This window comes from Salvelinus alpinus, chromosome 17 (genome assembly GCF_045679555.1).
Source record: "Salvelinus alpinus chromosome 17, SLU_Salpinus.1, whole genome shotgun sequence".
Taxonomy (NCBI): Eukaryota; Metazoa; Chordata; class Actinopteri; order Salmoniformes; family Salmonidae; genus Salvelinus; species Salvelinus alpinus.
Window position 1 is genome coordinate 14,064,815 of NC_092102.1, and position 26,820 is coordinate 14,091,634.

Here is a 26,820-nt window from a genome sequence, read left to right on the forward strand (position 1 = left end):
ATACATTTATTTTACAACTATGTCCCTATACTGTTTTGACCACAATTGTTTAGTGAATGAATTGGGCAATTGAGATGCAGTTACTGTAAATTACTATTATTGCAATTATTTGAAGTTATTTATTTTATTATCATATAACTATAATAACACCTGATAACAAAAAGAACGGAGAGCAAAAACATGGATCTTGGGAAAAAGTGTGTGTTTGTGTGTATGGGTGTATGCATGTGTGTGTGTAAGAGAAGAACAGTTCTCTGTGTGGCTCAGTATCTCTTCCTAATGAGGCCTGATAACGAGAGAAAGCGACTCACACAGACAGACAATAGTCTAGGCATGCGTGCGTGCGTGCGTGCGTGCGTGCGTGTGTGTGTGTGTGTGTCACTCAGACAAAAGTCTAGGGAACATTTAGTGTCTTCTCTCCATTCCTCACCCATACGTACAACAATAATTATACTTAGTCATCCTCGCCTTGTTTCTTCCTCCTTCTACCTCTCTTTCTTGCAGGATTGTGCCTACCATTTAATGGTTTTGCCACAGAAGTCTTACCAACAGGTAACAACAGGTGGGTTAAGGACATGTGATGTAGTTGTAGAGAAGCATTAACAAGCAGGCAAATTATAGGTATTTATTTTGTGTCCTATTTGAAAAGAAAAATGGTTAAAAACTATGGAAGCCCATCTCTGCCACCATTTTTTTGTTTTATGTCGATACTATCTCAACATTTCAAGATAGTTAGTAAAAATGTTGAGTAACATAAGTACAAATTTAACTTAATTTGTAACATTTTGTGGTGATTTCAGAGGCGGTACCACAGGAGGGTTTTCCTGGGGCCCAGAGTTTTCCCTAATCTGGTAGGTTAACATAACCAGGTAAAACTCAGAACCCTAGCTGTAGGGTGTGACATGGTAATAAAGCAGCTGTAAAACGGTTTTATATGGGCTATGATGGGACCAGATTTTTCTAATCAAGTCATATTGTAACAAAAAAAAAATAGACAACAACTGTGAATGGATAAAAGAACTAACAGAGCTGAGCTTGATTTATGCAGGGTTAGTTCTATTGTCCATCGCAGTTGTTTTCTAGTTTTCTAGTTTTTACGTAGTGTCCACTGTTGGAACATTGCAGCGGGGACTTGCTTCCATTCAGCCACAAGAGCATTGAGGTCAGGCACTGATGTTGGGTGATTAGGCCTGGCTCGCAGTCGGCGTTCCAATTCATCCCAAAGGTGTTTGATGAGGTTGAGGTCAGGGGTCTATGCAGGCCAGTCAAGTTCTTCCACATTGATCTCGACAAACCATTTCTGTATGGACCTCAATTTGTGCACAGGGTTATTGTCATGCTGACACAGGAAAGGGCCTTCCCCAAACTGTTGCCACAAAGATGGAAGCACAGAATCGTCTAGAATGTCATTGTATATTGTAGCATTAAGATTTCCCTTCACTGGAACTAGGGGGCCTAGACTGAACCATGAAAAACAGACCCAGACCATTATTCCCCCTCCACCAAACTTTACAGTTGGCATTATGCATTCGGGCAGGTAGCGTTCTCCTGGCATCCGCCAAACCCAGATTCAGCATTGGACTGCCAGGTGGTGAAGCGTGATTCATCACTCCAGAGCGGTGAGCTTTACACCACTCCAGCCGACGCTTGGCATTTGCGCATGGTAATCTTAGGGTTGTGTGTGGCTGCTCGGCCATGGAACCCATTTCATGAAGCTCCCGACGAACAGTTATTGTGCTGACTTTGCTTCCAGAGTCAGTTTGGAACTCGGTAGTGAGTGTTGCAACCGAGGACAGACGATTTTTATGCGCTACGCGCTTCAGCACTCAGCACGCTACTCGCTTCAGCATTCAAAGGTCTCGTTCTGTGAGCTTGTGTGGCCTACCACTTCACGGCTGTGCCGTTGTTGCTCCTGGACATTTCCACTTCACAATAACAGCACTTACAGTTGACCGGGGCAGCTCTAGCAGGACAGAAATTTGACGAACTGATTTGGAAAGGTGGCATCCTATAGCGGTGCCATGTTGAAAGTCACTGAGCTCTTCAGTACGGGCCATTCTACTGCCACTGTTTGTCTATGGAGATTGCATGGCTGTGTGCTCGATTTTATACACCTATCAGCAAGGGAGTGTGGCTGAAATAGCCAAATCCACTAATTTGAAGGGGTGTCCACATACACTATATATACAAAAGTATCTCAAACTTTGAACTTGGTATCTTGACATTTTTAGATAGTATCTCGACATTTTTATATAGTATCGACATCAAAAATTATAATTGGAGGTGGGAATGGGCTTCCATATAAAAGACATTTCATTATTTTCCCCTATAATAGCCCAAGGGCTATATTTTGTAATAAAATGCTTGCAATCAAAAACATAAGGATAGAGAGAGAGCGAGAGTGGGAGAGAGAAAGAGAGAGAGAAGAGAGAGAGAGAGAGAGAGAGAGAGAGAGAGAGAGAGAGAGAGAGAGAGAGAGATCTTACAGGTGTTGCCTACACAGGGGAGGGAGTGGGAGCTTTTTTAACGCGGTTTGTTGGAGATAGAACAAAATCAGTTCCTCAAAGTAACTCGGTTTTTATAAACAAAAGGATGCTCAGTGTTCAACACTCAACAGCAACTTGGACAAGCTAACGAGGGCGACAAAAAAACATTTCTAGCAACTTCGGGTTGGACTTCATAAGTAACCGCACTGTACTGATCTCAGTCGAAACGGGAAATTACCGTAGAAGTGGTGGTGAGGATTGATTTTTTATTCCTTCTCTTTACTTCCCGGGCTTCTCCTGCTTAAAAGTGCGCGCGCCCTCGGCTATTTATTTGACACGCGAAGTTGTTCGCGGAGTCTCATCGCACCGGGAGGATTCGTACCTGGATACACTCGATTCAAAAACGCCTGGTGGAGAAATCTTCTTGACTCCAGTTTCATTACAGTAGGAAGACAGAGAGTGAGTAACAATACGGTGCAGTGCATGCTTTTTGATTTTATGTGTCCGTTCCCCAGATTTATCATGGAGAGAGTGAGACATATTCTGAACAGTGATAAAAACGAATACAAATACTGTAGGCTACCTATAAGCTACTAATATTTCGATAAGTATATAACAAATATCATTACTTGATAATTGGAAGTGAATTAAATTCCTTTAAAAAATGCTGTTAAGTAAGTATTTAGGGATTGCTTGGGATGAACATAAAACTACATTTTGTCAGATTTTGACCTAGTAAGACCTCATAAACGATTTCAATAATTGCCTTATTTGTGCATTTATCTTATCAAATCTGAAAAGAGGACCGAAAATTAATCAGTGTCCTCCATGTAGAAAATACCAGTTGTTTTAAATGAGAGTGGTCAGTGTCAAACCTCAAGGAGCGTTTGATTTGTAGATTGCATAATTATATTAATTGGATGGTATAATATAAAATAATAGAAATATAAACACTATATGAATGTATTTTTTCCCCTTCATCTTTCCACAGACTTTGTGCGTCCCAGAATAGAGGAATATACCTTGGATCACAAAATAAAGATTTTATTGGTTTCTCTCCCCGGCACCCTCCAATTAGACCAGGACACCCTATAATACCACTGCCATCCTTTAAACACAGAGGACTAAAATTATTCTGACAGGAAGGGAACTCTGAACACATCGACTTTATTTTTTCCTTCTCTTCCCATCTTTTCCCTCTCAGCCATGACACATTTAGTGCAGACACCTCTATTAGGTGAGATGCAGTCCTTCTTAGGGGGACATTAAGTAAAGCAGAAGCGTTCTATTTAAGAAGAGACTGTGAATGACTCTTTATTAAACAAAAAACAATTGCCAACATAATTAGCACATAATTAGCTGAATTTGGCACCTGATGTCGAATCAGTGAGCTCTGGATAAGTTCTGATGTCATAAATTTAACTATTGTACCCTCTCTTGGGCTGGGTTTAGTTGATGTTTGATGCACAGAAAAGAGAAGGAATTTGATCAAAGCAGAGACTAGAAGAACTCTGGAAGACAAGAACTGGGGGAAAAACGGGTGAAAGAGGCTTAATGAAATAAATGATGTTTTCTATAACCTATCCAACACAATCCAAGCCAGATCTTTGTCCAGATGAACTACAACACAGTGTTGTCTGAACACTGATTTTAAAAGAGTTAAATCCTGCTCCTTCACCGCCCCTTTCCCTTCGTCATCCTGTCCCCTGTTGTTCCTCTCTTCCCTTCGTCACTGATCTCTCCGTCCGCCATCTTCCTTTTCTCGCCCACATTCTACTCATGGTGTCTCAACGGACCCTCTCTATTGGCTGCCTGTGGTCCTAGTCTGAGCGCACCACATTCATACAGCAGCCAAACCTCTCTATACACTCCTTCTAGTCTTTCATTCACCCATCCCTCCTTCCACTCTTTCATATTCTGTCTCTCTGTAGTCCAACCTGGCACCCGGCACCATTCCGTCTAAAGGGGAGGAGGATTTTCTGACCCTGGCCGCCTCTCGGCTCAGCCGCTGGAAGTGTGTCATCGGAGCCGCCGTGGGCGTGGCCATGGTCCTACTCCTTCTGATCGCCATCCCTCTGTTGGTCCACACCGCAAAAGGTGGAGGAGCTAACCCAGGAAGTGGCGGAGGGGGGACCCATTATGAAATGCTGGGGAGCTGCAGAATGGTCTGTGATCCATATAGTACTGCCCAACCAGGCCAGGAGCTGACAGCCGTGTCTCCCCAACCGGACTACCCTGGGCGGAAGAAAACGGGGTACCGCGGGGTCCCTGGGATCTCTGGTCCTCCGGGCAACCCAGGGCCCCCTGGGGAACCAGGCAAGCCAGGCCCACAGGGGCCTCCCGGCCCTGGACCTAATGGTTACGTCCCCTCTTTCTACAGCCCTAAGATTGCCTTCTATGCAGGGCTAAGGAAACAGCATGAGGGCAGCGAGGTGTTGAAGTTTGATGATGTGGTGACCAATGTAGGGAACTACTATGAGCCTAGTACTGGGAAGTTCACCTGTCCTCTACCAGGTATTTACTACTTCACCTACCATGTTCTGATGAGAGGTGGAGACGGGACCAGCATGTGGGCCGACCTGAAGAAGAACGGACAGGTAGGAGAGATAGAGAGTGTGCTTGTGCGTGCATGTGTGTTTGTCTGAACAACACATCTCCACTGACCATTATCTCAGAGTCACTAATTGACTCACTTTCACCTTTGCTATACAACATCGGTCACTTTCAATTCACATCACATTCCCATGTACCTATAGGCCGCAGCAACACGGCAGCAAAATATAGCTAAGAAAATATTTTCCCTCATTAAAGAGAAGTCGTGCTTTAAAATCACCATTTACACTTTCAAATCACAGCTACTAATATTTGTATTCCCATAAGCCGTAGCCAAATGACAAGTGGCAGTGTGCTGCCGTCGGTCTTCGCCAAAGGAAAGTAAAATTAGTCGATATCATATACCAGAATTGTGTCCCAAATGGCACTCTATTCTCTATATAGTGCACTATATAAAGGGCCCATAGGAATAGGGTGCCATTTGGTATTATACTCCAGGACTTAAATATCTCCTAAATGTAAGCGCTGAGGAGCACTGGAGAAATGTCTGTCCTTCAGTGTGTGTACCAAATGGCACCCTATTCCCTACATAGTGCATTACTTTTGACCAGAGCCCTTTGGGCCCTGCACCGATCAAAAGTAGTGCACTATAAAGGGAATAGGGTGCCATTTGGGATACAGACTGTCACAACGCGGACGAGTCAGCTTACACGTCAGATAGATAAATAAATAATGAAAGTGAAACTGACAGGCCACTCATCCACTCATCCCTTGTTCCCTGTTCTCTCGTTCCCCTGGTACTAATTAAAGATAGAGGGCCTGATGGTGGGTTGAGGAACAAAAAATTGGAGAGAAAAATAAGAGGTGTGGGATAAATCACAGGGATTTAATTTGAGGACTTTAACACTGCTATGTTTTCATCTTAATTAATCAGACAGTCACCACACTCTTTATTTTAGCAATGTGGCATTCAGTCCTTTAAATATGTCCAAAGCCTGAGTGAATGTATTTGGCTACCAGTTAGCGATATCAGATATATTGTCATTCTAGTCATCTCATCACCCTGTTAAATCATTCATAACTCCTAGATTAGATCCCCTGAAACACCACCCCCACCCCCCACTTCTGCCTCCGCTCTACCCCCGTATGCCCCTCTCCTGCCACTACCACCCTCTACACCCTCCTCTCTCTACCCCCTCTCCTCCACTCCTACCCCCCTCTCCCTCCTCTCGTCATTGTCCATTGATTGTCCATAAATTATAGTTTCACTCAATTCAATTATTTAAGGTCACAGAGACCCACGTCCATCTCACAACCATCAGCTAGCCCCATTTATTTTAACAGTTTATATAGAGATCAGATCTCATATTAGAAATCAGTTTAAAGGGACACTTCACCACTTTTTACCCTCTTATTCATTATCTCCAGCACAATATCAGTGTTTATGTTCCACTCAAAATATAAGAAGATGATTTTTCGAATTACCTCGACTGCAGCCTAGTCAATTTCCAAAACAGTTTGTCGGGATATGTATTTCGCTTACTTAATCTCGGAAACACAGAACTAAAATATTGCCTAGTTGCGTCTGATGCTCAAGTCCTGTGGGGAGATGTGTTATAAAAGTTACCAGAAAGAGGGGCGAAAGCAAGGCGGTTGCTCCACCCTTCTCTCTCTCCGCAAGTTGCGGGCAAGTCTATGGGCCAAATGTCCCCTCCTCTTCTGAGATTGGAAAGATGCAAGTACCTGCGAAATCATGATTTGTCCAAATGGTCAGTGACGAAAAACCAACGCACCAGGACAATGTTCCTTGTTAGTCGTTGCGTCCCAAAGTCTGTTGACAGATGCTACGATACCAGTTATGGTACGTGCATCTGTCCACGCGAGAGATTAGATGTATGTAGATAGAAGTGTGGTGTAAATGAATCACTACTGTTTTGCTGCATGGTCTTATTCTTGTAAGAGTTAAAATTCGAGTTGATGATCATTGATTAGTAATGCCTGACCTGTGTCTATATATTCCTCTCTGTCACGTAAACTGATTGAGATGGTGGTTGCCTGACCAAGAATAAAGTAATGTCCCGTTGAATTCCGTATGCTGTCTCGTGTCCAAGTCTTATCTTTCATTTACCTAATGTTAACTCTTTGTACCCTCCAAACGGTGCATTACATTCTGAACACCTGAGGCAGAAGAGCTCTATGCCTGAGGCTATATCCCTATCAGTGATGGTACAGTATCTACAAAATGGCCGCTGTGTCCAACATGCTGTATTCCTCCTGACTTTAGAGTCAAAGGACCTCTTCTTCTGTTGCCGCAGATGCAGCAGTATTGCAACTTTGTGAGAAAGTTGTGTCCCCCAAATGGCAACCTATTATCTCTATAATGCACTTTTGACTGCAGCCTATAGTGCTCAAGTAGTGTCCTATAGTGCTCAAGTAGGGTCCTATAGGGCTCAAGTAGTGTCCTATAGGGCTCAAGTAGTGTCCTATAGGGCTCAAGTAGTGTCCTATAGGGCTCAAATAGTGTCCTATAGGGCTCAAGTAGTGTCCTATAGGGCTCAAGTAGTGTCCTATAGTGCTCAAGTAGTGTCCTATAGTGCTCAAGTAGTGTCCTATAGTGCTCAAGTAGTGTCCTATAGGGCTCAAGTAGGGTCCTATAGTGCTCAAGTAGTGTCCTATAGTGCTCAAGTAGTGTCCTATAGGGCTCAAGTAGTGTCCTATAGTGCTCAAGTAGTGTCCTATAGGGCTCAAGTAGTGTCCTATAGGGCTCAAGTAGTGTCCTATAGGGCTCAAGTAGTGTCCTATAGGGCTCAAGTAGTGTCCTATAGGGCTCAAGTAGTGTCCTATAGGGCTCAGTAGTGTTGAGTTGGTCTGACTAATAATGAAATTAATCAAGTAAAAATATAAACTTGGAGAAAATGCGTTCCATCCTGAAAATCTATGTGAACGCCCACACCCCCACCATGCTTCTCTCATTTGTGGTGCTACATTAGAACTACTTCTTACTCACCATTTACATAGTTATATTCTGTTTCCAGACATCAATCAATGCCTCAGTTATTTTCCATGCTCTGGTCAGCGTCCGTATGGTAGTTGTTTCTAAATGAGACGCAGGTCACGGAGTCCACACAGGACATGAAGCATGTCTATATCCAGCCAGCCAGCTAGAGGTGCAGCTAAGCCCTGTGTGTCTGTCCAGTGTCCACTCTAAGGCAGATTGATTAAGTGTGTGTGTGTGTGTGTGTGTGTGTGTGTGTGTGTGTGTGTGTGTGTGTGTGTGTGTGTGTGTGTGTGTGTGTGTGTGTGTGTGTGTGTGTGTGTGTGTGTGTGTGTGTGTGTGTGTGTGTGTGTGCGTGCGTGCGTGCGTGCGTGCGTGCGTGCGTGCGTGCGTGCGTGCGTGCGTGCGTGCGTGCGTGCGTGCGTGCGTGCGTGCGTGTGTGTGGAGCTATGGCATAACTTTATTAGATCTTAGACATGTTATAGAGTCAGCGACTGTATGTGGCTGTTAGTAGTGGTTCTAAATGTGGTGGTTAACAGTTTTAAAACCCATCAGATTAATTAATTGATTCATTTACTCCTCTGGAGTGGTATTATCTTGTGTTACCATAACATAACCATTTTGACCAAGGTAATGATATAGACAAAAGTAATATAGGCTATATATATTTGCTCTTAGCAATGTGTTTTCTCGTAGATCATTTAAAAAAACAACAACAACGATTGATTGTCATCTGGAAAGGTTAGCTTGTCATTCTGCTAGACGTCCGTAGTGACAAGCCAATATTACATTAGCATCTCATGTTGCTGATGACAGTGATGCTGTGTTGCTGTGACTTCCCATTGACACCCAGCATATGTCATCCTCCTCATTATTTTGGGCAAACTGTGAAGGGGTGCTTTTTTCCCTCAGGCATATAGTCGGAGGGAAGCTCAAGTTAAAAACGCTGGCATGTGGCCACTTTTGATTTCCCCAATTATTCAAAGAAGGAGCATTCAACAGTATAAGTCTATTATTTTGTAAGATTTTTTAACATAATTTATTATGCATGTATAAAGCATAGTATTTGGGTGCAGGGGCTTTTATGGTATAAATATTGCTCCAATATGTGAAATTATTATTTACGTAGGTCTGCTATTTTTGCAGGTAATGGTGAAATGACAGAGAGACAAACAGTCGTGAGGGAGGCATGGTAGGATTATGAAGGAGATTAATGTGGAGGTGGGGGTTGAGAGAGAGAGAGAGAGAGAGAGAGAGAGAGAGAGAGAGAGAGAGAGAGAGAGAGAGAGAGAGAGAGAGAGAGAGAGAGAGAGAGAGAGAGAGAGAGAGAGAGAGAGAGAGAGAGAGAGAAAGAGAAACAGGGGGATGGAGATGGCCAGGAGAGGGGGAGTGAGCTCCTCCATGTGAGGCTGCCACACTGAGCTGATCCTGGGGCTGCGAGGAGCAAGGGGGCCCCTGGGGCCAGCCTAGAGCCTGGGGCTGTCTCTCTTCCTGTGTCTGGCTGGGCCTGGCCCTTTCAACACAGAGTCTGTGGTAAACGGTCCTGGAAAGGAGTGAGGGAGGCAGCTGCACTGTCATTTCATATACAACCTGGGATGTGTGAACGTGTGTGTTGAAAGAGTCAGGCAAGGGTAGACAAAAGGAGAAACACAAAACAGAAGGACCAGAGGGATGAGAGGAGGAGGGTGGTGGTGAAGGAGGGCCGGGGGTGGCTAGGGTAACAAACTGATCAAGCACAGCTATTCTGTGAGACCAGCAGGGAGATGTGAGGGTATACAAAGCCTTGTTTTTATCTGTAGTGCCTTGGTCCAGTGGTAATAAAACTGACAGGATTCATTGGCTGTGATATACTGACCTATTAGAGCGAAGCCAATAGAAAAGTAGCTCTTAAGAGAGGGGACTCTCTCTCTGCTGCACATGGCAAGACAAGACAGGCAGGCAGAGAGCGAGAGAGGGGTGAGGAGAAAGCAGTAGAAATAGAAGATTTATTGAAAAGGTTTTTGCTGCCCCAAGAGGACTCTTGGTTGGGTTTTACAGGGAAACAAGCTACTTTAGCATTGCATTGTTTTCTAGAGTTTTGTTGGCATTTTACATGAATGAGGGTGAGTGCTAACAACATCTAATGGGCTACCTTCTTATAAATACAGTTTACTATGTTAGTGGCATTACTGTGATATGCAAAATATCTAATTTACAAGATATTATACTTTGGGCTAAATTGTACATTTTGATAACATATGTCAAGGTTTCTCTTCTTCTCACAGTTTGTTTTTGGCGTTTTACATAAACAGTCTTATACAATAACAGTCTAGACTACAAGGTCTGTATATGTAATTAAAATCAAATCAAAGTTTATTGGCTGCGTACACAGATTTGCAGATAAATGTGCATTCGGAAAGTATTCAGACCCTTTTCCATTTTCCACATTAGGTTATGTTACAGCCTTATTCTAAAACGGATTAAATTAATTGTTTTCCTCATCAACCTACACAATACCCCATAATGACGAAGCGAAAACAAGTTGAGACATTTTTCCAAATGTACAATTTTTTTAAAACAGAAATACCTTATTTACATAAGTTTTCAGACAGTTTGCCATTGATCCTCCTTGAGATGTTTATTTTTATTATTATAATTTTTTTAGGGGGTAGATCAGCTTTTATATTGCAGATAGATTGTAGCTTCCATCAATGTAATGTCTGAATCATTTCCAATCCCCCATATATATTTTTGTAAATATATACAGTACAGTTTCATTCAAAAGTTTGGACACACCTAATCATTCAAGGGTTTTCCTTTCTTTTCACTATTTTCTAGATTGTAGAATAATAGTGAAGGCATCAAAACTAAGAAATAACACATCATGTAGTAACCAAAAAAGTGTTAAACAAGATTAGATTCTTCAAAGTAGCCACCCTTTGCCTTGATGACAGCTTTGCACACTACTGGCATTCTCTCAACTAGCTTCATGAGGGAGTCACCTGGAATACTTTCCCAACAGTCTTGAAGGAGTTCCCACATATACTGAGCACTTGTTGGCTGCTTTTCCTTCACTCTGCGGTCAAAGTCATCCCAAACCACCTCAATTGGGTTGAGGTCAGGTGATTGTGGAGGCCAGGTCATCTGATGCAGCACTCCATCACTCTCCTTCTTGGTGAAATAGCCCTTACGTAGCCTGTAGGTGTGTTGGGTTAGTGTCCTGTTGAAAAACAAATGATAGTCCCACTAAGCGCAAACCAGATGGGATGGCGTATCGCTGCAGAATGCTGTGGTAGCCGTGCTGGTTAAGTGTGCCTTGAATTCTAAATAAATCACTGACAGTGTCATCAGCAAAGCTCCCCCACACCATCACACCACCTCCTCCATGCTTCACGGTGGGAACCACACATCCGTTCACCTACTCTGCGTCTCACAAAGAAACGGCGGTTGGAACCAAAAATCTGACATTTGGATTCATCAGACCAAAGGACAGATTTCCACCCGTCTAATATCCTTTGCTCGTGTTTCTTGGCCCAAGCAAGTCTCTTCTTCTTATTGGTGTCCGTTAGTAGTGGATTCTTAGCAGCATTTCGACCATGAAGGCCTGATTCACACAGTCTCCTCTGAACAGTTGATGTTGAGATGTGTCTGTTACTTGAACTCTGTGAAACATTTATTTTGGCTGCAATCTGAGGTGCAGTTAACTCTAATGAACTTATCTTCTGCAGCAGAGGTAACTCTGGGTCTTCCTTTCCTGTGGCGGTCCTCATGAGAGCCAGTTTCATCATAGCGCTTGATGGTTTTTGTGACTGCATTTGATGAAACTTTCAAAGTTCTTGAAATTTTCTGGATTGACTGACCTTCATGTCTTAAAATAATGATGGATTGTCATTTCTTTTTGCTTATTTGCGCTGTTCTTGCCATAATATGGACTTGGTCTTTTACCAAATAGGGCTATCTTCTGTTGTCACAACACAACTGATTGGCTCAAACGCATTAGAAAGGAAAGAAATTCCACAAATTAACTTTCAACAAAGCACACCTGTTAATTTAAATACATTCCAGGTGACTACCTCACGAAGCTGGTTGAGAGAATGCCAAGAGTGTGCAAAGCTGTCATCAAGGCAAAGGGTGGCTACTTGGAAGAATCTAAAATAGAAAATATATTTTGATTTGTTTAACACTTTTTTGGTTACGACATGATTCCATATGTGTTATTTCATAGTTTTGATGTCTTCACTATTATTCTACAATGTAGAAATGAGTAAAAATAAAGAAAAACTCTTGAATAATTAGGTGTGTCCAAACTTTTGACTGGTACTGTACATACAGTGCATTCGGAAAGTATTCAGACCCCTTGACATTTTCCACATTTTGCTACGTTACAGCCTTATTTTAAAATTGATAAATTGCTTTTTTCCCCTCAACAATCCACACACAAAACCCCATAACGACAAAGCAAAAACAGGTTTTCCTAATTGTTTGCAAATGTATAAAAAAAAAAAATAATGAACTATCACATTTACATGTTCTATGTTGCTCTGTCTTGCTTGTCCTATGTTGCTCTGCATGTGCTCACTGTCACGGCCGTCAAAAGGAGGAGCGTGGAATGCGTACATTCTTCTTTATTATAAGAATGAACACTGAACAAAACTAACAAAATAACAAAACGAACCGTGAAGCTATACAAAAGAGTGCTGACAGGCAACTACACATAGACAAGAACCCACCAATACTCAAGGGAAAATGGCTACCTAAATATGGTCCCCAATCAGAGACAACGATAAACAGCTGCCTCTGATTGGGAACCATATCAGGCCACCATAGACATATGTATACCTAGACCTACAAAAGCCCTAGACAAGACAAAACTAGTATACCCACCCTAGTCACACCCTGACCTAACCAAAATAATAAAGAAAACATAGATAACGAAGGTCAGGGCGTGACACTCACTGCTCAATGATTGTCTATATTGTAATTGTTTTTAATAACCTGCCCAGGAACTGCGGTTGAAAATTAGCCGGCTGGCTAAAACCGACACTTTTACTGAAACGTTGATTAATGTGCACTGTCCCTGTAAAAATAAAATAAACTCAACTCAACATAAGTATTCAGACCCTTTACTCATTACTTTGTTGAAGCACCTTTGGCAGCGATTACAGCCTTGAGTCTTCATGGTTATGATGCTACAAGCTTGGCACACCTGTATTTGGGGAGTTTCTCCCATTCTTCTCTGCAGATCCTCTCAAGATCTGCAGATCCTCTCAAGATCTGTCAGGTTGGATGGGGAGCGTTGCTACACAGCTATTTTCAGGTCTCTCCAGAGATGTTCGATAGTGTTCAAGTACTGGCTCTTGCTGGGCCACTCAAGGACATTCAGAGACTTGTTCCGAAGCCACTCCTACGTTGTCTGGCTCTGTGCTTAGGGTTGATGTCCTGTTGGAAGGTGAACCTTTGCCCCAGTCTGAGGTCCTGAGCACTCTGGAGCAGGTTTTCATCATCTCTGTACTTTGCTCCGTTCATTTTTCCCTCGATCCTTACTAGTCTCCCAGTCCTTGCTGCTGAAAAACATCCACACAGCATGATGTTGCTACCACCGTGCTTAACCGTATGGGTACGGGTCAGGTTTCCTCCAGACGTGACGCTTGGAATTCAGGCCAAAGAGTTCAATCTTGGTTTCATCAGACCAGAGACTCTTTTGGCAAACTCCAAGCGGGCTTTCACGTGCCTTTTACCTCGGAGTTTCTTCCGTCTGGCCACTCTACCATAAAGGCCTGATTGGTGGAGTGCTGCAGAGATGGTTGTCCTTCTGGAAGGTTCTCCCATCTCCACAGTGAAGCTCGGTCAGAGTGACCATTGGGTTCTTGGTCACCTCCCTGACCAAGGCCCTTCTCCCTCGAAGAAGGCTCTGTGAAGAGTCTTGGTGGTTCCAAACTTCTTCCATTCAAGAATGATACAGGCCACTGTGTTCTTGGGGACCTTCAATGCTGCAGAAATGTTTTGGTACCCTTCCCCCGATCTGTGCCTCGACACAATCCTGTCTCGGAGCTCTACGGACAATTCCTTCAACCTCATAGCTTGGTTTTTGCTCTGACATTCATTGTCAACTGTGTGACCTTATGTAGACAGGTGTGTGCTTTTCCAAATCCTGTCCAATCATTTTAATTTGTGGAAAACAGAAAGGAAAACGCCGCCCACTGCTGCTCATGCTTGTCAAGAGAATTATGTTCTCATGTTCATTAACCAATTCAATTAAACTACTCAGTCTGCTATATCAGGATTTGTAGGATACTGATAGAAATGAAACAGACAGAAGCCAGTCTACCATAGTCAGCATGTTTATTTACGAGAGCTCTGCCCATCCTTACATGTACATTGGTTTATTTACCTCTCATCTCGTCATAACTGTCCCTCCTCCTCTAAGACAATGACAATATAGTTCACAAGTCGTCTCCTTCTCATACATTGTCCGCCACCTGTTATACAATCTACTACAAGCCCAAGGTCTCTCCCCTCCCTGGGTGGGGACAGAATGTCCTGAAAGGAACACAGTAGTACAGCTTGTCTGTCGATATCTCCTCTTATCATTTGTTTCACACTTGCACCCTGCTTACATACTAAAAAGGAACAAAAAGTCCTTGTTCTAATTCTGACTAAAACTACACACATCAGATGTATAGATTTATGATTCTAATAAATATCATACAATCGTACAGTGACAGGGTAGAATTCTGTTAGTTATAGTTCTACGTTAAATGTATACATAATTTAGTCATTATTCATAAAATTCATAACAATGTTCCCAGATGATATTTATTTACGACAAAGTTTCGACCCTTAGGTCTTCATCAGGCATCAATGTCCCAGGTGGGGGTCGAAGGTCCTATATATAGGGGCAGTACTCAGTGACATCACTTCCTAAAACAGAAGGTAAGAAAAATGTATAACATAGTTTCCCAATATTAACATTCAATGTATCAAAATATATGATCATACACAGGGAACGTGCTCAATATTTACAGTAATAAACAGACACATACAATATTAAATTAGGATAAAAAAACAAACACAATTTAGACATATTGAAACTATAAAAACGGTTTCAAGTCAAACTCCTCGTTAAGGCCAAGAGGAGACAGTGTGTTCAGCCTGTGGATCCAGAAAGATTCCCTTTGAAGAAGTTTCCTCTCAATGTCCCCTTCCCTGCGTGACATCTTTACCATTTCTATTCCAATGTATATCAGAGAACTAATAGGATGTCCAGCTTGTACAAAATGAACAGCAACCAGATTTTTTGTCTCACTTTTTGCGGTGCTCACTGATCCGTGTCTTAAGGCTTCTATGGGTTTTCCCTATGTAAGACAGACCACAAGGACATTTCAACATGTAAATAACAGTGGTGGTAATCAGGCCCTTGATCTTAAATCGTTCTCCTGTGCGGGGGTGGGTAAGCTGCATTGAGAACATTGGCCACATTGTAATTACCTTCCGGAACCTTGTCCAAGAAAGTTTCCCTTTTCTCTGGTGGCTAATCAGATTTAACCACAATATCAAATCAAATCAAATCAAATTTATTAGTCACATACACATGGTTAGCAGATGTTAATGCGAGTGTAGCGAAATGCTTGTGCTTCTAGTTCCGACAATGCAGTAATAACAACAAGTAATCTAACCTAACAATTCCGCAACTACTACCTTATACACGCAAGTGTAAAGGGATAAAGAATATGTACATAAAGATATATGAATGAGTGATGGTACAGACGGCATAGGCAAGGTGCAGTAGATGGTATAGAGTACGGTATATACCTATGAGATGAGTACTGTAGGGTATGTAAACATAAAGTGGCATAGTTTAAAGTGGCTAGTGGTCCATGTATTACATAAGATGGCAAGATGCAGTAGATGATATAGAGTACAGTATATACATATACATAAGAGATGTGTAATGTAGGGTATGTAAACATTATATTAGGTGGCATTGTTTAAAGTGGCTGGTGGTACATTTTTACATAATTTCCATCAATTCCCATTTTTAAGGTGGCTGGAGCTGAGTCAGTTTGTTGGCAGCGGCCGCTAAATGTTAGTGGTGGCTGTTTAACAGTCTGATGGCCTTGAGATAGAAGCTGTTTTTCAGTCTCTCGGTCCCTGCTTGGATGCACCTGTACTGACCTCGCCTTCTGGATGATAGCGGGGTGAACAGGTAGTGGCTTGGGTGGTTGTTGTCCTTGATGATCTTTATGGCCTTCCTGTGACATCGGGTGGTGTAGGTGTCCTGGAGGGCAGGTAGTTTGCCCCGGGTGATGCGTTCTGCCGACCTCACTACCCTCTGGAGAGCCTTACGGTTGTGTGCGGAGCAGTTGCCGTACCAGGCGGTGATACAGCCCGACAGGATGCTCTCGATTGTGCATCTGTAGAAGTTTGTGAGTGCTTTTGGTGACAAGCCGAATTTCTTCAGCCTCCTGAGGTTGAAGAGGCGCTGCTGCGCCTTCTTCACAACGCTGTCTGTGTGGGTGGACCAATTCAGTTTGTCCGTGATGTGTACACCGAGGAACTTAAAACTTTCCACCTTCTCCACTACTGACCCGTCGATGTGGATAGGGGGGAGCTCCCTCTGCTGTTTCCTGAAGTCCACAATCATCTCCTTTGTTTTGTTGACGTTGAGTGTGAGGTTATTTTCCTGACACCACACTCCGAGGGCCCTCACCTCCTCCCTGTAGGCCGTCTCGTCGTTGTTGGTAATCAAGCCTACCACTGTAGTGTCGTCCGCAAACTTGATGATTGAGTTGGAGGCGTGCATGGCCACGCAGTCGTGGGTGAACAGGGAGTACAGGAGAGGGCTCAGAACGCACCCTTGTGGGGCCCCAGTGTTGAGGATCAGCGGGGTGGAGATGTTGTTACCTACCCTCACCACCTGGGGGCGGCCCGTCAGGAAGTCCAGGACCCAGTTGCACAGGGCGGGGTCGAGGCCGTTTGGGGGTCTTTTAAAAACCATACGTGGGGGATATTTAAAAATGTGTTTCAATTGTGGGTCAGTATCAATAATGTACCAGTGCTTCCTGATAATGTCCTTAAATGCCTTCCCCAATGGTGAGAATTGGGTAATGCATGATGGGACATGTTCTGCTTTTTCTTTGACTTTTGGTTGAAGGCTTTCCAACTGTGTTAGTCCTTCAAAACGATCATTGGCATGTTTTACCCAATTGTCGTTGTACCCCCTTTGCTTAAATTTTTGCGTGAGGTCCGTGGTCTGTTCCTGACAAGAAGCATCAGAACTGCATATTCTTCTGATACGACTGAATTTACTTATAGGGAGACTTTTAATAAGTGGACGTGGATGAAAGCTGACCTCTAAGGATTGTATTCCTGTACGTAGGTTTCCTAGTGGTTAGAGCGTTGGGCCAGTAACCGAAAGGTTGCTGGATCGAATCCCCGAGCAGACAAGGTAAAAATCTGTCGTTCTGCACCTGAGCAAAGCAGTTAACCCACTGTTCCCCGGGTGCCCGAAGACGTGGATGTCGATTAAGGCAGCCCCCCGCACCTCTCTGATTCAGAGGGGTTGGGTTAAATGCAGAAGACACATTTCAGTTGAAGGCATTGTCACGTTCCTGACCTGTTTTCTCTTGTTTTTGTATGTGTTTAGTTGGTCAGGGCGTGAGTTGGGGTGGGCATTCTATGTTATGTGTTTCTATGTTGGTTATTGTCGTTGCCTGATATGGTTCTCAATTAGAGGCAGGTGTTTTACGTTTCCTCTGATTGAGAACCATATTAAGGTAGGTTGTTTCACATTGTTTGTTGTGGGTGGTTGTTTCCTGTGTCTGTGTCTGTATGCACCACACGGGACTGTTTCGTGTTTTCGTTCGTTTGTTTTAGTCTGTTCCTGTTTCATGCGTTCTTCGTGTTTATGTAAGTTCTTATGTTCAGGTCAGTCTACGTCGTTTGTTATTTTTGTATCAATTCAAGTGTTCTTTGTGTTTTCGGTTTTGTTTAAATAAATCACTATGTCCTATAACAACGCTGCGCTTTGGTCCAATCCCTACTCCTCCTCTTCAGACGAAGAGGAGGAGAACGACCGTTACAGGCATTCAGTTGTACAACTGACTAGGTATCCCCCTTTCCCCTTTAGAGATCTGTAGAGAGGGAGGTTTTGTCCTTAATAACCATCACATCAAGAAGACTGATTTGTGATAGGTCATAGTTATTGGTGAAGTGAAGGTGTTCATTCATAGAGTTTAGATAAGCATGGAATTCCAAAAGTTCTTCCTGGGTGCCTAATATAGATCACGGAAATGTCATCCAAACATCTCCGAATTAGGAGAATGTTGAAGAGAAATGGGTTAAGGTCTGGATTCAACATCACCTGTTTTTCAAACATTCCTAGATATAGGTTAGCATAATGAGGAGCCATAGTGCTCCCTGTCACTGTCCCTTTGGTGTGGAGGAAAAAGTCTCCTCTGAAGATAAAATAGTTGGAGGTTAGTACAAGTTCAGCCAAGTCCACAATGCAATTGGTGCTGGGTAGAGCATTAGGGGTAGAACTTGAGGGCCTCTAGGCCGCCCTGATGGGGGATGTTAGTATATAGACTGGTAACATCAAAGGTACATAGAATATAATTTTCAGGTGTATGGTCCACTGATTTAAAAAATATATATAAATTCAATAGAGTCTCTAGTATACGTGGGGAGGGAGATCGCCCAAGGTTTCACAAAATGGTCTACAAAGGTAGAGATATTCTCTGTCAGAGATCCGTTACTACTCACAATGGGCCTGCCTGGTATAGGCGGTGTCATGCTCTTGTGAATTTTGGGTAGAGCGTATATGACAGATGTGGTTGGGCAGTCAACTTTCATAAACTCATATTCTGTCTTTGTAATTTCCCCTTCATTCCACATTTTTGACAATTTATAATGGATCAGAGACTTGAATTGATTAGTAGGGTCCTTTGGGAGTCTTTTGTAAAATGCATCATCACTAAGTTGTCTCAGAATTTCCTTTTCATAGTCTACTGCATTTAGTATCACTATTGCACCTCCTTTGTCGGCAGGTTTTATAATGATTTTTCAGTTCCATAAGAGTTCCATAATATATTCTTTCTCTGCTTTGGACATATTGTGGAATACCTTGTATTATTTATTCTTAGCCAGGAGATTATGTACATCTTTCTCAACTAGGTGGCAATATGTTTCAAGAGAGGGATTTCTTTCGGGTGGTAAAAACGTGCTTTTCCTCTTAAAAGATGTATTTTCCCTTGTCATGTCCTCAGGGCGAGAGTCAGGTTCATTGTCATTCAGGTTATCAATGGGAAAAAACTTTAGCACTGTTTCCTGTCTGGTTGCTAATATATTCAATAGATTAACATTGGCAGGTGCATAGGGAGCAACCCCATTACCAAAAAACTCAGTCAATCTCAAACTCATAGCAAAGGCTCTGAATACCTATGTAAATAAAGTATTTCAAGTGTGCAAAAATTTCAGTATGGGGTATTTTGTGTTTTTATTTGATTTAATCCATTTTAGAATAAGGCTGTAATGTAACAAAATGTGGAAAAAGTCAAGGGGTCTGAATACTTTCCGAATGCACTGTATATACACTTTATATATATAATGATGTGTATAGACAGTATGGACTGTATATAAATATAAAATATGTGTACAGCAGTAGTTATATAGGATGAGCCATGAGTAGAATACAGTATATACATTGAGTAAACAAAACATTAAGAACATTTTCCTCATATTGAGTTGCACCCCCTTTTGGCCCTCAGAACAACCTCAAGGCTTACAGACCCTTCTTTAACCTGTCTCCTCCCCTTCATCTACACTGATTAAAGTATATTTCACAAGTGATATCAATAAGGGTTCATAGCCTTCACCTGGATTCACCTCATCAGTCTATGTCATGGAAAGAACAGGTGTTCCTAATGTTTTGTGTACTTAGCTTAAATTTAAAGTGGGTAAAACAATATGTAAACATTATTAAACTGACCAGTGTTCAATGATACTATTTACATAGGGCAGCAGTGTCTACGGTTCAGGGCAGGGTACTGGGCTGGGTAGAGGCCGGCTAGTGGTGACTGTTTAACAGTCTGATGGCCTGGAGATAAAAGCTGTTTATCAGTCTCTCGCTCTTAGCTTTGATGCACCTTTACTGTCTCCGCCTTTTAGATGGTAGCGGGGTGAACAGGCCTTTACTGTGTACATACCTGATCACTAATTACTCTGGCGTGAAGGATCAAAAGATCTCTATTTTGAGAGATTTATATTACATAATCATGAACTATTTTATTGGTTGCCTTGAAGTCTCAAACACAAACAGTCTCAAACATCACTTCTTCAAAGAGTCAGGCACCGTACATAGGCAGAGCCAGAGCTTCCTTCGTTATAGTACTCTGAAGGCTAATTATATTATATTTCAGCAGCTCTACCATATCCATGTTTGTGCCCCAAATGGCATCCTATTCCCCATTTAGTGCACTTCTTTTGACCAGAGTCCATTAGGGCTCTGGTCAAAGTAATGCACTATGTAGGGAATAAGATGCCATTTGGGAAGCAATCCATGTCACTTGGAGTTAATACAGGTGCTGGTCATTACAGAATGGGCCAGGGGCCTGACATTTTAACACGGCCGTATGAAATCACTTGACCTTTCAGGTGATCTATTAAAAGATTACGGGATTAAAGATTAAAAAGACCCAGGGATAGCTTCAATCAGAGGGAATGAAGGCAGTATGTCCATATTGCACATTGTATTGAGGTCCCTACCACTTTGCCCATTATTTCCAGATGATGTACAGATCGTCAGCGTGGGACTATAAATGAATAGATTAACGATAGCACCACCACAAAGTTAATGAGAGGTTAGGGGAGATGATGCGTTTAAGAAGTATAGCATGACATATTACCCCTCTGTGACACATTATAAAGCATAGCTGCATTAGTATAGACAAGACCATTGCAAACGTGGTGGAACGTTAAATACCAAATCTCTATTACTTTTGATGGCAAGGGCAGGGGAAAAACTGCTGTCACTATGTCACCCCCATAACCTCTAGCTCCAACCACATGTAATGTCCCCTAACAGCAATGAGGAAAACTACCACTAACACAGACACATACAGGTGGAGTTAACATGGGAAATATCCCCTGGATTAATCACGTCACATGATTCATTAATTAGTATACTGATTTCACTTAACTCAAACAGACATTGGCATGGTTTAGACCAGGGGTCTCCAACCCTGTTCCTGCACAGCTACACTCCTGTAGGTTTTCGCTCCAACCCCAGTTGTAACTAACCTGATTCAGTTTATCAACCAGCTAATTATTAGAATCAGGTGCGCTAGACTAAGGTTGGATCAAAAACCTACAGGATGGTAGCTCTCCAGGAACAGGGTTGGAGAGCCCTGGTCCAAACCCATTCTCTTTTTCTCTCTCTAATGCTTTGTTCACTTCTCTGGCCATCATGACATGTTGCATATCTTGTCTATACATCTGTCTTGTGGTGTGATCTCAGTCTGGCCCTCACACCACCCATCTCCCTATTGCCTCGTCCCTCAGCCCACACATCTATATTCCTCTCCTCTCATTCCCTGATTTCTTTCTCTCTCTCTCTCTGTCAACCAACGTGTCTTCTTTTGCCATCCTTTTACTGTCATGTTTTTTCTAAGTGGTGCGTCTCTGTCATGTTCTTTTTCTTTCGTCCTCCATTCCCCTGGCTCACTGTAGGACTATCCTTCCTTTATTCTATTCCTCTGACTGCCCACTGAGCATAGATGGTGCAACAAAAAAAATGGACAAACAAGCCGGCATGATCTGCCGGTAGCCTAGCGGTTAAGAGTGTTGGGCCAGTAACTGAAAGGTTGCTGGTTTGAATCCCCAAGCTGACTAGGTGAAAAATATGTCCATCGTGCCCTTGAGCAAGGAACTTAACCCTAATTGCTCCTGTAAGTTGCTCTGGATGAGAGCATCTGGTAAATTTCTGTTGAGTATGACTTATACAGAATGTGGGGCCAGTGTTCTCTTGTTAGTGTCTGCCTTGAGATTGGAAGGTTTGGGCTTCAATCCCCGGTTGAGTCATAATAAGGACTCTAAAAATGGGACCCGATGCCTCTCTTCTTGGCACTCAGCATTAAGGAGATAGATTAGGGGTAAGGCCCTATGGGCCATTCTGGCTCAGACAAGGCTTACTTACTAATGATTAGCCAGGTATGTACACTCTTAGAAAAAAGGGTTGCAAAAGGGTTCTTCAGCTGTCCCCATAGAGAACCATTTTGTGTTCCATGTAGAACCTTCTGTAGAAAGTGTTCTACATGGAACCCAAAAGGGTTCGACCTGCAACCAAAAAGGGTTATTCAAAGGGTTCTCCTATGGGGACAGCCAAAGAGCCCTTTAAAGTTTAACATATAGATATCATAATGCAGCTTGTTGTGGAGAAGGACATAAGGGCTCATACGTGCTTATAAAGCATCATTATTCAGCCTTAAGTCAAGTGTTACCAATGACACAGTACAGTGGTGGGATTGAGAGTCATGTTAGTTGAGCTGCAGATCATATTCTGAGCCTGTCGTGTGGTGCGGTGTCTTGGAGATGTGCGTCGGTTGTCTGAAGAGCTGACAGCGATTGAGTGGTCTGTGCTCAGAGCCGTGGCTGCCTGGACATGGAGCCTGATAGATCCAAGGACAGTTAGGCCACTGATGCCAGACAGACATATGACTACAGAGTTGAGATATAAATCTTATATACTCACTCCTCTCTTTTTTTTAAGACTGTGAATATAAGATAATATGTACTTTATTGTCCATTAACCCCCCCCTCCACGCACACACTGTTATTGGTCGTCAAAGAGCTGCTGTAGCTGTGTATGGGGCGCTCAGGCATGTGTAATGAAGCAGAAGGCTGATTGGCTAGTGTAGAATAGATGAAGAAGAGGTTCACATGGGACAGTGGTCTATGGGGTTGGAAGTCATCCATTCAGGCAGTTAGATCCAGAAACAGCAACAGTATCTTCCACCACCAGCTATTGACCTGGGTACGGTTTCCCAATAACGATGTGTTAGGCTTACGAGTGTTTTAACGATGCATCTTTCCTACAATGGCTGAAGATGTAACATACGTTTCCCAAAACACCATGCAGAGGGAACGTGCGCAAGTCCTTGAGGAATGTGTTGATACTGATAGGATCGAAAGAAAGGCAATGCTGCCCTCGGATCAGCTTTCTCTATTTCAAATCTTACTTGAACAATTCTAACGACGGATCAGCTCCTAGAAAGATATTCTAACTTATGGCTGCAAATATTGAGGAGGCTTATTCTAACCATAGACATTAAAACCAGTAGATAGTGATAGCGCTGACGTCATCCACGGATTCCTATAGTCGTGACGTGACTTTTCATTAATGTGAAGACTGTTATATCTAATCAATTCTCTAGGTGTTAATATTATTATGTGATTAAACTAATCATGTAAACATTAATTAACTAAGAAGTCGGGGCACCACGGGAAAATGTTGTTTAAAGAGTTACTATTTCCCGAATTTAACTCTCTTCAGATATTTTCATATCTTATCGATTACAGTCACTTATTAATGTATTATTACCTCATCAGTCATTCTGAACGTCATCATTTCTTGTAGTCTGCACGAACCCTACTTTATTGATAAATCAGCGATACACAAATTGGCTCAATTATTTATTACGAACTAATTAAACAATTACAGAATACACAAATACACACTAACATTATACAGTAAATAGTCTCTAGAAGACTAACAAAACAGGACAGTTTGGTTATAACACGGTGGTGAATTCAGAGAGAGGAGGGGGGAAGGAAGGGAGACAAAGGAGTTACTCTATTGGACTTTGGGAAGCTACGCTCACGAAAATACCAAATCTTTAATCTAATAGCCGCTCATTCAGAAAAGAGAATGCAATTTATGTATTTACGATTGAGCTGTCCTTGATTGTCTAAATCCTTTGGTCAGGGTGATGTTGGGTGTACGACTCTGCTTTGGCCACCAGAGATCACCATGTCCTTAGGTAAAGTTCCTGGTCGTGGTGGTGGTAAGAATGGTACTTCGACGTACCCTGTACAGTAGTTCTTAAAGTTGATCTCATTAGAATGCTTCAGAGGTTGTCGGTGTTCTCGTCCTAGGCTACGTACGTTTCCATCTACAGATTGATAACGTGAAGTCTACACGTCAGTCTGCTTGGTCTATAGAGTGGTAACCATTTCAACGTGGGGACCAGCGTCCTCACGTTCTCTGGTCTTGTCCTTTGGTTGTAGTTGTAGTTTTACGCCTTAGTCTGCATGGTCTATGGAGTGGTAGATTTCTGAACCATTTGTAACGTATTCAGCTGGTGCTGCACGTAACTGGTCTTTATTTAAATTCTTCAGCGCGTCCTTTTAAACACTTTGGGGAAAAGGGCTTCCATTACGTTTTGCATAATCTCTGTGCTCACGTGGGAGTGGTTACTGACTTGATAAACTTTACATGAAAAAACATTTTCTCATTTAGAAGACTAAAATCACATTTCTATTTTCTCAAAAGTATTCGGATACTTAATCATTAATTTTATACAACATTCAGATGCAACCCTCATAAGTGAGAAGTGTAGACAAACAGATACAGTTATGTGGTTCTACCGTCTTTCATGACGTCACAACATCAAAACGAATTCGACATGAGGGTTCTTTTAGTATCAAAAATAGAAATGTTGCTTAATTCAGAAATTTAGGGGAGGTAGGAGTTTTGGCGGGAGAAGGTACTTAGTTCTACTAAGGTCTCTCCCTCCATACTGCTTGGCAAGGGGAGGTATTACAAGTCATTACACTATGGAAAACTCCCGATGGCACATGAAACCAGAAGTATTTGAATTTGAAGGGCGCCATATTTCTGAATAGGGCTGAATGGCACCAAAAAATCGCTAGGGATCATGCTGAAAGTGGCCGTAAGTAGCAAAGGATCATAGTCAATGTAGTAATTTTCTTCCTGCCTGAGAGAGTAAATTTATGAGCACATCACACCCCCTTAGGTGCACTTGCATAGAGCGTGCATGAGGGCGAGAGCCTCCACGAAGCCTGTCGGCCCATGATTGGTCTGTGTCAGCGCGTGGTCCTGTGTGACGACAATGTAGTAGTCGGAATGGAAAGGGAAAGGGGGATACCTAGTCAGTTGTACAACTGAATGCCTTCTACTCAAATGTGTCTTCCGCATTTAACCCATTTAACCCAACCCCTCTGAATCAGAGAGGTGCGGGGGGCTGCCTAAATCGACATCCACGTCTTTGGCGCCCGGGGAACAGTGGGTTAACTGCCTTGCTCAGGTGCAGAACGACAGATTTTTACCTTGTCAACTCAGGGATTCAATTTTTTTATTTTTTATTTCACCTTTATTTAACCAGGTAGGCTAGTTGAGAACAAGTTCTCATTTGCAACTGCGACCTGGCCAAGATAAAGCATAGCAGTGTCAAATCAAATCAAATCAAATCAAATCAAATTTTATTAGTCACATACACATGGTTAGCAGATGTTAATGCGAGTGTAGCGAAATGCTTGTGCTTCTAGTTCCGACAATGCAGTAATAACCAACAGTAATCTAACCTAACAATTCCACACTACTACCTTACACACACACAAGTGTAAGGCATAAAGAATATGTACATAAAGATATATGGATGAGTGGTGGTACAGAACGGCATGGCAGATGCAGTAGATGGTATAGAGTACGGTATATACATATGAGATGAGTACTGTAGGGTATGTAAACATAAAGTGGCATAGTTTAAAGTGGCTAGTGGTACATGTATTGCATAAAGATGGCAAGATGCAGTAGATGATATAGAGTACAGTATATATACATATGAGATGGGTAATGTAGGGTATGTAAACATTGTATTAAGTGGCATTGCTTAAAGTGGCTAGTGGTACATTTTTACATAATTTCCATCAATTCCCATTTTTAAAGTGGCTGGAGTTGAGTCAGTATGTTGGCAGCGGCCGCTAAATGTTAGTGGTGGCTGTTTAACAGTCTGATGGCCTTGAGATAGAAGCTGTTTTTCAGTCTCTCGGTCCCTGCTTTGATGCACCTGTACTGACCTCGCCTTCTGGATGATAGCGGGGTGAACAGGCAGTGGCTTGGGTGGTTGTTGTCCTTGATGATCTTTATGGCCTTCCTGTGACATCGGGTGGTGTAGGTGTCCTGGAGGGCAGGTAGTTTGCCCCTGGTGATGCGTTCTGCAGACCTCACTACCCTCTGGAGAGCCTTACGGTTGTGGGCGGAGCAGTTGCCGTACCAGGCGGTGATACAGCCCGACAGGATGCTCTCGATTGTGCATCTGTAGAAGTTTGTGAGTGCTTTTGGTGACAAGCCGAATTTCTTCAGCCTCCTGAGGTTGAAGAGGCGCTGCTGCGCCTTCTTCACAACGCTGTCTGTGTGGGTGGACCAGTTCAGTTTGTCCGTGATGTGTACACCGAGGAACTTAAAACTTTCCACCTTCTCCACTACTGACCCGTCGATGTGGATAGGGGGGTGCTCCCTCTGCTGTTTCCTGAAGTCCACAATCATCTCCTTTGTTTTGTTGACGTTGAGTATGAGGTTATTTTCCTGACACCACACTCCGAGGGCCCTCACCTCCTCCCTGTAGGCCGTCTCGTCGTTGTTGGTGATCAAGCCTACCACTGTAGTGTCATCCGCAAACTTGATGATTGAGTTGGAGGCGTGCATGGCCACGCAGTCGTGGGTGAACAGGGAGTACAGGAGAGGGCTCAGAACGCACCCTTGTGGGGCCCCAGTGTTGAGGATCAGCG

General features: G+C 42.8%; 1 protein-coding gene across 4 annotated transcripts in view; it reads left to right on the forward strand.

Moving 5' to 3' along the window:
• The first annotated feature begins 2,483 nt into the window (after nucleotides 1–2,483).
• LOC139542203 (complement C1q-like protein 4) overlaps nucleotides 2,484–26,820 on the forward strand; it is a 30,936-nt gene continuing 6,599 nt past the window's right edge. Inside the window, exons 1-2 of one of the 4 annotated variants that reach the window (XM_071347349.1) lie at nucleotides 2,484–2,945; nucleotides 3,478–5,083. In XM_071347349.1, coding sequence (XP_071203450.1) covers nucleotides 4,532–5,083 — 552 coding nt within the window. In that variant the 5' untranslated portion in view covers nucleotides 2,484–2,945; nucleotides 3,478–4,531. The remainder of the gene's footprint in view (nucleotides 2,946–3,477; nucleotides 5,084–26,820) is intronic. The other 3 variants (XM_071347350.1, XM_071347352.1, XM_071347353.1) reach the window with 3 other exon arrangements.